Below are 13,012 nucleotides of genomic sequence, written 5' to 3'. Positions count from 1 at the left end.
TAGTAGTATTTTATATACAAGACATTGAAGGCCAGGGAGAAGCAAGCTCAAGGTTAACAGGTAGTAAGTGGCACAGAGAATAAGTAGTGCAATGGACAGAAAGATGGGCTATGCCTGGTATATTTGAGGCAGAGCAAAATCAGCATGCCTTTATAGTGAGTAAACAACAGAGTGATAGTATATTAGATGAGAAAGTAAATGAGTTCAGATTATGCAGGGCTTTGGCATTAACAATTAGACATTTCTTCAAGTCTATACTGTAGGCCTGAAGAGAGCCAGAGTTTGAGCTGAAGTCTGGCTTTACACAGGTCACCTAAAAACAGTATTCAAGTATCTGCCATTTTATTATACATTCTTTACCATCTCTTTGAAATCCTTCAAGGAATCAATTACTTAATGATAGAGAGTATGGAATAAGGGGTAGGGTCTTCAGGGTGAATGAGGAGGAGTTCCACAGGGTAACTGTGGAGTATCTATGGAGTGAATAATAGGTTGCCTGTAGGGAGATTTGTAGGGGGAATGAAGGGACTCTGAGTGTGTGAAAGGCAGTCTGTATAGTAAGTGACAGGTGTTTTGGGGGTGATTAAGGCATCTGTTGGTGACCAATGGGTTATATACCATGAATGGTGGAGAACTGCAAGTTGACAGATGGAATGATAGGTAAGGTGAGTGATAAGAGGTCTGTGGGATCAGTGATGGAACCTGGGGGTGGTCTATGATATGAGGCATGGGTTCTGTGAGATGAGTTAGAGGGCCAGGGATGGTGGCTCATATATGTAATCCCAGTGGCTCAGGAGGCTGAGGCAGGAGGATCACAACTTCCAAGCCAGCCTCAGCACTAATGAGGCCCTAAGCAACTTAGTGAGACCCTGTTTTGAAAATAAACAGGGCGTGGGATGTGGCTCAGTGGTAAAGTTCCCCTGGTTTCAATCCTTGATACCCCTCCTAAAATGATGAGTTATGGGGAGTCTATAGGGTTAGTTATAAGGGATCTATAGGATGAGTGATTAGTGTATCTGTGATGTCAGTGATAGGGTTGGTAGGGTGAGTGATAGGGTTTTATGGGATAAGTTATGCGGTTTTCAGGGTGAGTATAGGAGACTTTGGGGATGAGTAGTAGGATTTAGTGGGGTGAGTGATAGGGGACTATGGTTGAGTGATGTGTCTAGGGTAAGTGATAGGGTGAGTGATAGTATATGAATGATGGAGGTCTGTGGGGTCAGTTGTAGGGTATGTGGTGTAGATGATAGGCAGAGTGTCTGTGGGATGATTTATCAGAGTCAAAAAGGCTGAATAGAGACGGGGGGCGTGTGGTGTGAGCATTGGCAACCCTGTGAAGTGTGGGACGTGGCACCCATGAGTTCTGGGGGGGGGGGTCAGTGATAATGAATTTGTGAACTTAATTGTGTATCCCTGAAAGAAAATTCTTATGTTGAAACCCCACCCTCTGAAGTGGAAGATATTTGAGATAGAATCTTTAAGAAGGTAATTAAAGTTAAATGAGACCATAATGGCAGTGGTCTTTTTTCTTTTTCCATTTAAAATATATTGTTGCTCTGGTGCAATGGTACATGCCTATAATCCCAGCAACTTGGGAGGCTGAGGCAAGAGGATCATAAGTTAGAGGCCAGCCTCAGCAATTTAGGCCCTAAGCAACATGGTGATACCCTGTCTCAAAATAAAAAAATAAAAATGGCTGGGGATGTAACACAGTGACAAAATGTCCCTGAGTTCAATCCCCAGTACCTAGATAAATAAATAAAATTTCTAGGGGTGGAGATGTAGCTCAGTGGTAGAGTGCTGGCCTAGCATATGTGAGGCCCTGGGTTTGATCCCCAGCATCACAACAAATAAAATAAATCAAAGTTGGCATTCATGTAAAAACTTCATTTTAAAAAATAAATGACCTAGGCATGTAATCTCGGTGACTCAGGAGACTGAGGTAGGAGAATGGCAAATTTAAGGCCAGCCTTAGCAACTTAGCAAGGCCCTAAGGAACAAGCAACATAGTGAATGTAGCTCAGTGGTAAAGTACCCCTGGGTTCAATTTCTAGTACCAAAAAATAAAATTAAATAAGTAAATTTCTGTTGTTTAAGCCATCTGGTCTGTGGCATTTTTATTATGGCAACCCTAGCAAACTAATATATATTTTGATACTGGGAAGTGGGGTGCTAATGTAATATATAGAAATGTAACTTTGGAACTGGGTGATGGGTAGAGGCTGGAAGAGTTAATTTTTTTTTGTAGTTGTAAATGGACAGACTGTCTTTATTTTATTTGTTATGTGGTACTAAGGATCAAACTCAGTGCCTCATACATGCTAGGCAAATGCTCTGTCACTGAGCCACATCCCCACCCCTGAGGCTGGAACAGTTTTTGAGGTATATGTTAGAAAAAGCCTTGATTGTGCCACGTATGGTGGTACATACCTATGATCCCAGCTGCTCTGCAGGCTGAGACTCTGCAGGAGTCTGCGAGTTCAGGAATGAACTACAGGAGGATTGCAAGTTCAAGGCCAGTCTAGGAAACTTAGTGATAACCCTGTTTTAAAACAAAAAATAAAAAGAGGACCTGGTATGGTGGCAGTGGTGCTCAACTGTAATCCCAGTGACTTGGGATGCTGAGGCAAGAGGATGGCAAGTTTGAGACCGCCCTCAGCAATTTAGTGAGGCCCTAAATAACTCAGCAAGACCCTGCCTCAAAATAAAAAGGGTTGGGGATATGGCTCAGTGGTAAAGCACCTGGGTTAAATCCCCAGCACTGCCCTACCCAGAAAAAGAAATGAAGAATCTAGAATTCAATCATTCCACTATATGTGGATACAGCAAGAAGGTGCTATCTATGAGGAAGTGGGCCCTCAACAGAAACAGAATGTATCTGTGCTAGCCTCAAGAACTGTGATAAATAGCTGGGCGTGGTGTCACACCCTTGTAATCCCAGTGGCTCAGGAGGCTGAGGCAGGAGGATCATGAGTTCAAAGCCAGCCTCAGCAAAAGTGAGGCCCTAAGCATTTCAGTGAGACCTTGTCTCTAATAAAATACAAAATAGGGCTGGGGATGTAGCTCAGCGGTAGAACTCCCATGGGTTCAGTTGCTAGTACAGAAAAAAAGAAAGAAAGAGAGAAAAGGAAGTATTAGGAAGGAAAGAACAAAAATGTGAAGATTCATAAAATTCTTAGCCTGTCCAATATTCCAAAATCAAAAAGTATTCTGGAGGGCTAGGGTTTAGCCCAGTGGAAGAGCACTGCCTAGCATGTGCAAGGCACTGGGTTCAATTCTCAGCAACATAAAATAAATAAAGGCCCATCACCAACTAAAAAATATTTTTAAAAAAATGTGTTCTGGAGGGCTGGGGATATAGCTTAGTTGGTAGAGTGCTTGCCTTGCATGCACAGGCCCTGGGTTCAATCCCCAGCACCACCACCACCACCACAACAACAACAAAAGTGTTCTGTAGAGAACAGTATGGGTGTGGCAGGAAAATTACTCCATAAAGAAATCATGAGTGTGCTGCACTGATCTAATCTGCTGTCTCAGCAGAAGTCAGGAATAAAGGTGGGGCAATACCAGTGGAAACACTCAGGTAGCTTGGGACTAAAGGGAATAGAGATGGGGTAAAATGAAGGAAGGCTGTCTACCTTCTGAGATTCTACAGAACAAAACAATAGAACTTTCTGGCTATAAATATATTTTAACTTTCAAAAAAAAGGAAGAGTGACCCTAATGGTACTGCCATGCCCTCCTCAATTCTGGAGGGCAGGGCCACGAGTTTTAGTTGTAGTGCATGAGGTAGAGAAAGCAACAGTGCTGCTCTAGTTGGCCCAGAAGGTGTTGACCCGACCCTGGTGGGCCAGGGGACAGAGTATCCAGCCAAAGAGGATTACTCTTAGGCCTTAAAATGTAATGGAATTTGCCCTGTTAGGTTTTGGATTTACTTGGGACCTGTGATCTCATTATTCTTACCAATTTCTTCTTTTGGGAATGGGAATCTCTCTCTTATACCTGTCCCAACACTTCATTTTGGAAACAGCAAACTGATCTGGTTTCACAGGTTCTCAGCTAGAGAATTTTTGCCTTAGGATGAATCGTACCTCTCACCCATGCTTGATTTAGATGATATTTAGGTAAGAGTTGGGATTCAAAGTGAATGCAGGGGTTAGGGGTGTAGCTCCGTGGCAGAACACTTGCCTAGCATGTGCAAAGCCCTGGGTTCCATTCCCAGCAACCCCCCCCCAAAAAAAAAAGTCAATGCCAGATTGGGCAAAGAGTTTTGGGCTGCTGGGATATGGGTGAATGTAATTTATATGCAAGAAGGACATGAATTTGGGGGAGAACAGAGAGCAGAATGTTATAGACTGAATCATGTCCTCCCCAAATCTAAATGCTGAAGCTCTGAACTCCTGTACCTCAGAATGTGACTGTATTTGGAGATAAGGCCTTTATTTTAGATGAGGCTGTTAGGGTGGCTAATCCAATCTGACTAGTTCCCAAGACGAAGTTTGGACACACATATACACACAGACACGAGGAGCTTGGGTACACAGAGAAAAGACCACATTGGGACACAGTGAGAAATCAGCCACCTGCAAGCCAAGAAGAGATCTCAGAAGAAATCAACCCTATGGACACTGTGACTAGCTCCGGAACTGAGAAAATAAATTTCTGTTGTTTAAGCCATGCAGTCTGTGGCATTCTGGTATGGCACTTCAAGCTGACTAACAGAAGGGCCTATGGAGTCTGTGATAGGGTCTATGGGGTGAGTGATGGGGTGGTCTTAATGCAGGAGTCCAGGTGGTGAGTTATGGGGTCGTTAGGGTAAATGATGGGATCATGTGAGATCAGTACTGGGAGTTTGTGAAGTCAGAGATGATGATGGGGGGTCTGCAGATGAGTGAGTGAAGAAGAGATTAATCACAAAGCATTTCTAGGGTTAGTAATTAAAGATCTCTCAGTATTCAAGCTATGATATTTTATTTTCTGATTTTAGAAATTGCCACCATCATGGCTTATGTCTTGTTCCTTGCCTTATGTCTTGTTCCCAATGGCTCCTGGCAGTAGTGCTATACAATCCCTATCTTTCTCATATCTGACCCTTTTTGTGGCCACCCATCAGTCTGAGTGTCACAAATCAATAAGCTTTGGCCCCTCCAACCTGTGGGAGCAGGATTGGACTCTTCTGGCAGGAACACATCATCAGTCAGTGTTCCAGGCCAGTCAGTCCACTGCTTGTTAGTTCTGCTTGCTCTTGGCTTTTGTGCCTTTGCTGTCCAGTGTTCTCTGGGCACGAGTGAGCTGCTTCATGGAATCCAGCACGAAGATTGCAGGTAGCACTAGCCACAGGGCATTCATGAAGACGAAGTAAAACCAGAAATAGAGTGGGTGGCCGAATTCCCCATGCTGAAATCCATCACGGTACTCTGTCAGGAAGTATAGTACATCCCCATAGATCTGGCCTGTGGGAGGCAGGAGGGGAAAGGATCAACCCCTGTGAGGAAGAGGAGGCTAACCCAGACTCTCTTTCAAGGCATTTCCCAAGTCATCCTTCAAGGTTTCAGATCTTAGGATCCTAAACTCAGAGAGCTAAGAATTCTGAAATCACAGAACTAAAAATTTCAGAAATCCAAAAATGAGAATTCTACACATCAGAGCATTTAGAAGATTTTGGCAGCTCTGGGGATTGAACCCAGAGGTACTCTATCACTGAGCTACATCACCAGCCTTTTTAAAGTATCATTTTGAGACAGGGTCTGGCTAAGTTGTCCAGGCTAGCCTCAAATTTGTGATCCTCCTGTCTCAGCCTCCCAAGAAGCTGGGATTATAGGCATGTGCCATTGTACCAGCTAGCACTGAGAATTTCTGAACTCAGGAGAGCTCATATGTCCAGAATTGAAGGAAGTTCAAAATCCAAGACAGCTTAGATTCCAGGGCTAAAGGGAACCCATACATCCAGAACTAAAGAAAGTTAACAATTTAAGAATACAAGAAGACTAGCTGGGTACAGTGGTGCACACCATAATCCTAATGGCTTGGGAGGCTGAGACAGGAGGGTTGTGAGTTCAACTCAGCCAGGCCCTAAGCAACTCAGTGAGATCTTGTCTCTAAATAAACTACAAAAAAGGGCTGGGGATATAGCTCAGTGGTTAACTGCCCGTGGATTAAATCCACAGTACCAAAAAATATAAGAAGACTGAGTCTTCGGGCTAGGATTGTGGCTCAGTGGTACAGCGCTTGCTTAGCATGCATGAAGCACTGGGCTCAATCCTCAGCACCACATAAATGTAAAATAAAGATATTGGGTCCACCTAAAACTAAAAAATAAATATTAAAAAAAAGAAGACTGAGTCTCAGATAAGGGAACTCAGAATCCTTGTCCTAGAGGACCAAGGGGCTTCTTGAAAGCATAGGACATTACATATAACTTTCATAGGAGACTCTGTGATGAAGGAAGAAGAGAAATTGAGATGCAAGATCAGAGAGGGGCATGCCTGTTTTAGTACTTTAGGGAGTTGGTCACTCAGGCTGATGTGCCTCTGGATGGACACAATCAAGAGAGATACTACCCAGAGGGCTATACCTGTGTCTGTGGATTCCCCCATCAATCCCTCTAGTGCCCAGTGCCTCACCCACAGAGACCAAGAACTGTAGAACAAAGCGGAGGGGTTGCTGGCGGAGAAAGGCAATCACCACCCATAGGCTGAGTGGTCCCCACAGGCAAGCTGTGATGGTTTCCATACAGATAGTGAAGTTGTCATTACTGCAAGAGAAAGGATGGAGGGACACTGGAATTAGTATGCTGTGTGCACAGGGCACCCTATTAAAGCTGACTTACCACTACCCCAAACCTATGCAGGGCTCCATTGACCCACAAACACTTACATGATGTATCGGCTGTCTCCCTTGGAATACTCTTTCCCTGAAGAAAAGAAAAACACACATGAAGAATTAAGGAAGAAAAGGAACTTTCCTTTGTGAGAGCTGGGGCCCCTGTAAGTTAGCAGACTTCATAACCTCTCCATGCCTCAGTTTCTTCATCTGTGAAATGGGATAGCAGTTTGGATTCTAAAGTTTAATAATGTGTGTCTTCTACATCATGTACAACCATAAGAAGGGGAAGTGATACTCCATGTATGTATAACATGTCAAAATATATTCTAGTCATGTATATCTAAAAAGAACAAATGAAACATTTTAAAAAAGAATGTGTGTGACACAGAACAGTGTTGCTGTGACTGCTTGATACTCAAGAAGTGTTTGGCCAGACTTGGCAGGTGCATGCCTGTATTGCCAGCTGTTAGGAAAGCTGAAGCAGGAAGATCACAAGTTGAAGGCCACTCTGGGGTAAATTTGCAAGACCCTGTCTCAAAATTTTAAAAAACAAAGTAAATGAAAGGTAGCTCTGAGTTGTAATAGCATCCTGGGTTCAATCCCTACTACTGAGGGGAAAAAAAAGCATTTGTGGCATAAAAGGAGGCAGATATAGATAGATGATCGAGTGAATGGGGTGGGGGGTATAGTTCATTGATAGAGCACTTGCTTAGCATGAACAAGACCCTGGGTTCAATCCCCAGCACTGCCAAAAGAAAAAGGGATGATGGAGTGAATGAAATATTTCATGATAGATAGAGAGTGTGCAAGAGAGAGCATATATGCAGGTGAACAGATGAGTGAATGAAAGAATGAACAGAGAATAAGAAAAATATCACTTGGGCTAGAGCTGTGGCTCATAGTAGATGTTCACCTAGCATGTGCAAGGCACTGGGTTCCATCCCCAGCATGGAGAAGAGAAAAAAAAAAACCCAAACCCAGAACTGCCCAAGGTAAAAGTAGGCAGGAAACCTAAACAGTTCTTCACAAAAGAGAATTTCCAAGTGGCCAATAAACATGAAAAGAGCTCAAACTTTTTTGTTTGTTTGTTTGTTTATAGTAATGGAGAATAAACCCAGGGGTGCTCTACCTCTGAACTATATTCCTAGCTCTTTTAATCCATTTGTTTTTGATGGGGATCAAACCCAGGGCTGCTTAACCACTGAGTTACATCCGAGCCTTTTTTTTTTTTTTTTTTTTTAAGTACAGGTGCTTAACCACTGAGCGATATCTCCAGACCTTTTTTATATTTTATTTAGAGACAGGGTCTTGCTGAGTTGCCTAGGGCCTTGATACGTTGCTGAGGCTGGCTTTGAATTCAAAATCCTTTGGCCTCAGCCTCCAGAGCTGCAGGGATTATAGGCATATGCTACTGTGCCCGGCTTCCCCAACCCTTTTTATTTTTTGAGACAGGGTCTTACTAAGTTGCTGAGGCTGGCTTTGAACTTGTGATCCTCCTGCCTCAATCTCCTGAATCCCTGGGACTACAGGTGTGTGCCACAGTGCTCAGATAAAAGTTTCTCAAACTTTATTTTTTTTTTAAAGAGAGAGAATTTTAATATTTATTTTTTAGTTTTCAGCAGACACAACATCTTTGTTTGAACGTGGTGCTGAGGATCGAACCCAGGCCGCACGCATGCCAGACGAGCACGCTACCGCTTGAGCCACATCCCCAGCCCTCAAACTTTCATTAGTCATTAAGGAAAAGCAAATTAAAATCATGAGTTATCATTCACATTCACTAGAATGACTAAAATTTAGGAAATATCTGACAATACCAAATGTTGGTGAGGATATGGAGGAACTAGAATTGTCCTGTTTTGCTGGTGGGAATGTAACATGGTACAATCATTTTTTTTTCTTGGTACCAGGAATTGAACTCAGGAACACTGAAACACTGAGTCACATCCCCAGCCATTTTCTATATTTTATTTAGAGACAGGGTCTCACTGAGTTACTTAGGACCTTCCTAAGTTACTGAGGCTGGCTTTGAACTCATGATCCTCCTGCCTCAGCCTCCTAAACTGCTTGGATTACAGGCATGTGCCATTGTGCTGGCTAGGTGCAACCATTTTTGAAAACAGTTTAGTAGTAGTTGTTGTTGTTTTCAGTGCTGGGGATGGAACCCAGGGTTTCAAATATGCTAGGCAAGCATTCTACCATTTAGCTGCAAAACCAGCCCCAGGTAGTTTTTCATAAAGTTATATGCACACCTACCATAAGACCCAGCCATTCTACTTCTACATCTTTACTCAGAGAAATAAAAGAGGTTTAGTCAACACAAAGACACATATTAGAATGTTCATAGCAGCTTTATTCATGAGACCAGAAAGAAATATTGTCGAGACAGTAGAAGATTAGAGGGAAATGCACTGTATTGATTGTACATATCAAATAAATTTATTACATCTATGTTTTGAAAGCTTTTTATAAACTGGGCACAGTGGCACATGCCTATAATTCCAGCAGCTTGAGAGGCTGAGGCAGGTGGATTATGAGTTCAAAGCCAGCCTCAGCAAAAGCGAGGTGTTATGCAACTCAGTGAGATCCTGTCTCTAAATAAAATACAAAATAGGGCTGGGGATGTGGCTCAGTGGCCGAGTACCCTGGGTTCAATCCCCGGTACCCCCCAAAAAAAAATAAAGGAAAGGAAAAAGAAAAAGCTCTTTATGATAAGGATTGACCTCAATTTATTTTATTTATTTGTTTTTGGTACTAGGCATTGAACCCAGTGGTGCTTAAACACTGAGCCATATCCCCAGCCCTTTTTATTTTTTTATTTTGAGACAGGTTCTCATTAAGTTGCCTAGGGTCTTGCTAAATTGCTGAGGCTGGCCTTAAACTTGAGATCTTCCTGCCTTAGCCTCCTGAGACCCTAGGATTATAGGCAATTACAGGCATGAGCCACCATCCTGGCTAGGATTGACCTCATTTGAAAAAGCAAAGTTCAATGGGGCACAGTGGTGCATATCTGGAAACCCAGTGACTTGGAGATTGAGGCAAGAGGATCACAAGTTCAAGGCCAGCCTGGGCAACTTAGTGAGACCTTGTCTTTTTTTATATTTTTTTAAGTTGTTGATAGACCTTTGTTTATTTATTTATTATTTATTTATATGTGGTGCTGAGAATCAAACTCATTGCCTCACACATGCCAGGCAAGTGTGCTACTCCTGAGCCCCAGACCCAGCCCTCTTTAAAAAAAAAAATCTTTATTTTTATATTTATGTGGTGCTGAGGATCGAACACAGTGCCTCATGCTTACTAGGCGAGCGCTCTACCACTGAGCCACAACTCCAACCAAGGACCCTGTCTTCAAGTAAAATAAAAAATAAAATGGGCTAGGGATATTGCTCAGTGGTAGAATACCTCTGGGTTCAATCCTCAGTATCACACACAAACACACACACACAAAATCAAAGTTCAGAAGTATATATAGCTTGTTTCCATTTACTTAAAAAGGGAAAAATAAATATAATAACAATAATAAAAATAATAGTAAATAACTGCCACTGTTCTAAATCTCTTACATATATTTAAGTAACTACTATTATCCCCCTTTTACAACTGAGCAAACTGAGGCCTATATATAAATAAACTCAAGAATTTGTCTCTGTGTGTGCTGGGGATTTAATCCAGGGCCTTGCACATACTAAAGTTCTCTCTCTCTCTCTCCCTCCCTCCCTCCTGCTGAGCTACATCCCTAGTCCCAGAAACAATTACTAATAGCACCTAAGAGATTTGGGGGATTCTTGGTGGAGAGAAAGCAGATTTTCACTGCATACTTATTTAAATGGCTTTGTTTCTTGATCCATGCAAATATATGTGGGGCACAAAAGTTTTATAAACTTTTCAAATAAATTAATTGAAGAATTTGTAAGCCAATCCCTGCCCAAGAAGTTCCCTCCCATAACATAAGAATTCAGGACTCACAGAGTTGAGACAAGAAGACTTGATCTCCAAGAAGGACCTCGTGGTAGAGAACGAACCAGCCCTCAATCACCAGATGAATGAATGCACACACTGCAAACCAGCACAAGGACAGTCGCCGCCAAGTCCCCAGTGGGACAACTGCAGCACGACCTGACAACAGCCATGTGGTCACAACTATGACCCCAGAGACGGAGAATAGGCCAGCCAGGATATGCCAGGTGGGGAGGTCATTAGGCACATAGTTGTCCAGCCTCAGATGCCGAGGCCAATATGGGTGCAAGGGGCCTGCGTTGGTGGCCATGTCTCTGTGGGCTGACAGTCACGTGTGGACTAACAGGAAGGAGAAAAAAGGAACAGAATAACCTGGGCAAATAAAAAGCAAAGTGAGATAATTAAATTAAATCCAAATACTTTATTACTACAAGAAATGTAAATGGACTGAATTGACCAGTTAATGGACTGACTATAAAACTGGATTATAAATAATCTAATTTTAGAGATAGATAGACAATAATGGAATTGTATACTGTTTAAGAACATGACTATAATAAGGCCACAGAAAGACTGAAAGTCCTTCAAGCCCTCTGGGAGCTGCAGTAATTGGAAACAGGTCTCTGGTTTAGCCCTCAGGGGTCACAATCTTGTTAAGGACACACAGAAACAAGGCCCTCACTGGTCCCAGCCCTCACTGGTCACAGTCTAGAGGAGGTGACAGGTACCAGGTCTGGTCCCAGCCCTCAGGGGTCACAATTTGGTGTGGGACACACAGGAACCACTTCTGATCCCAGCCCTCATTGGTTACAGTCTGGTAGGTGAGTTCAGTCACCAAGACAGACCCCAGAAGTCAGAGCTAACACTATTTTCTTTCTTTTCTTTTTTTTTAGTGCCAGGGTTTGAACCCAGGTGTGGGTTAACCACTGAGCCACATACCCAGTCCTTTCTCTATCTTTTTTTTTTTGAGACAGGGTCTCATTAAATTGCTGAAGCTGGCCTCGAACTTGCAATCCTCCTATATTAGCCTCCTGAGTCGCTGGGATTACAGGCATGCAGCACTGCAACCCACAGGGCAGTGGCAAGACACAGGAACCAGGCCAATGTTTACACTACTGAATGGAAAGGTATTCCCTCCCGCCAGAGTGAAGGAAACCGCGGGCGAAGCATTTAAAGCCCACCATTCAAAAGCTACAGCCGGCTGGCAAGAGTATATTATGCTGCCAACCTGCACGCGACTAGGAAGGGCTGGGATCTCCCGGGCGACGCTAACGAGGAAAAGGGGAGTCAAACACAGAGACCACCAATCAGAACCAGAACCCTCCAGTCCAACAACCCAACGAGAAGGAGGGTCTTCCGTCGTCCGGACAACCGCGGGGAGCAAGGGGTCCCGCGCAGGCGCAAGGGTGGGGGATAAGAGGCCCGCGAGGCTGGCGGAGGGCGGGCCATCAGGTGGTGGAGAGCTAGGGGATGGAGTGGAGAGTCGGACGAGAGCACTCACCGAAGCCGCGCGGTCGCAGCAGCCAACAGCCGTTTCCCACAGGCTCCCGAACTCGCTAGGCTGACTTTCACTTGAAAACGTCCCTAGTTCGGGGCCCATCCCCTCACGGTTCCCCCGCCTAAAGAAGCAGGCCAATGGAGAAGCGGGAAAGGTGCTTCCCAACCAATAGGAAATCTCCGTGTGCTGCAGGTCCCATCCTCACGCGTGGTGCCATTTTCGCTGTTGGCTGAGACCAAGTCAGGAGTGGGGTGGAGGCGGGGACTGTCAAAGGTTGGTGGGCGTTTCCGACCGGTAACCAATCTGCAACGATTATTGGTTTCAATTTCCCCGACCCCCCAGCAATCGCAGCGGAGATAGTTTAGACATACATGCTCCACGTTTGCTGGAGAGACAGCGTTTTCTTGCCTTCTCTGTTTTTATACACAACCAATCCATTCCCAGACCAACCCTCAATGCAAGGAAACTATAATATGACAGGCAGGTCACATCATGCACACTGCAAAACCCTTGACCTCCACCGGCCCTGGACTTTTGCTCTCATAACTCCATAGCCCTAATAGCAGCAGGTGATCCTCATCTCTCCCGACTTCAAGTCAGAAGAACCAATCAGAATCCAGGCCTCTCGGTCCTGCTGGCCAATTGGCATGGAGACCCTTAACTGAGCCAATTCTAAAAAGCCAACCAGAATGAAATGACGCTAAACCTGGACACCCAAACCGAGCTCCC

The 13,012-nt window shown here is 44.0% G+C and overlaps 1 protein-coding gene across 3 annotated transcripts; it reads right to left on the bottom strand.

The window, feature by feature from the left end:
- Nucleotides 1–4,981: 4,981 nt before the first annotated feature.
- Ebp (EBP cholestenol delta-isomerase) lies at nt 4,982–12,797 on the bottom strand. 3 transcript variants are annotated; one of them, XM_026406731.1, is made up of 5 exons: nt 12,287–12,797; nt 10,795–11,157; nt 6,877–6,913; nt 6,624–6,754; nt 4,982–5,453 (listed from the first exon to the last, which is right to left on the bottom strand). In XM_026406731.1, the coding sequence occupies exons 2-5, from the start codon at nt 11,093–11,095 to the stop codon at nt 5,230–5,232; spliced, it is 693 nt and encodes a 230-aa protein (XP_026262516.1). In that variant the 5' UTR covers nt 11,096–11,157; nt 12,287–12,797; the 3' UTR covers nt 4,982–5,229. The 3 variants fall into 3 exon arrangements, with proteins under 3 accessions (XP_026262516.1, XP_026262518.1, XP_026262517.1); XM_026406733.1 differs by having other exon boundaries at nt 10,795–11,124; XM_026406732.1 differs by lacking the exon at nt 12,287–12,797 and adding an exon at nt 12,014–12,062.
- Between the last annotated feature and the right edge of the window lie 215 nt (nt 12,798–13,012).

This window comes from Urocitellus parryii, chromosome X, assembly GCF_045843805.1.
Source record: "Urocitellus parryii isolate mUroPar1 chromosome X, mUroPar1.hap1, whole genome shotgun sequence".
Taxonomy (NCBI): Eukaryota; Metazoa; Chordata; class Mammalia; order Rodentia; family Sciuridae; genus Urocitellus; species Urocitellus parryii.
Note: the sequence above shows the minus strand (reverse complement) of the source record. Positions and strands in the feature narration are given on the sequence as shown.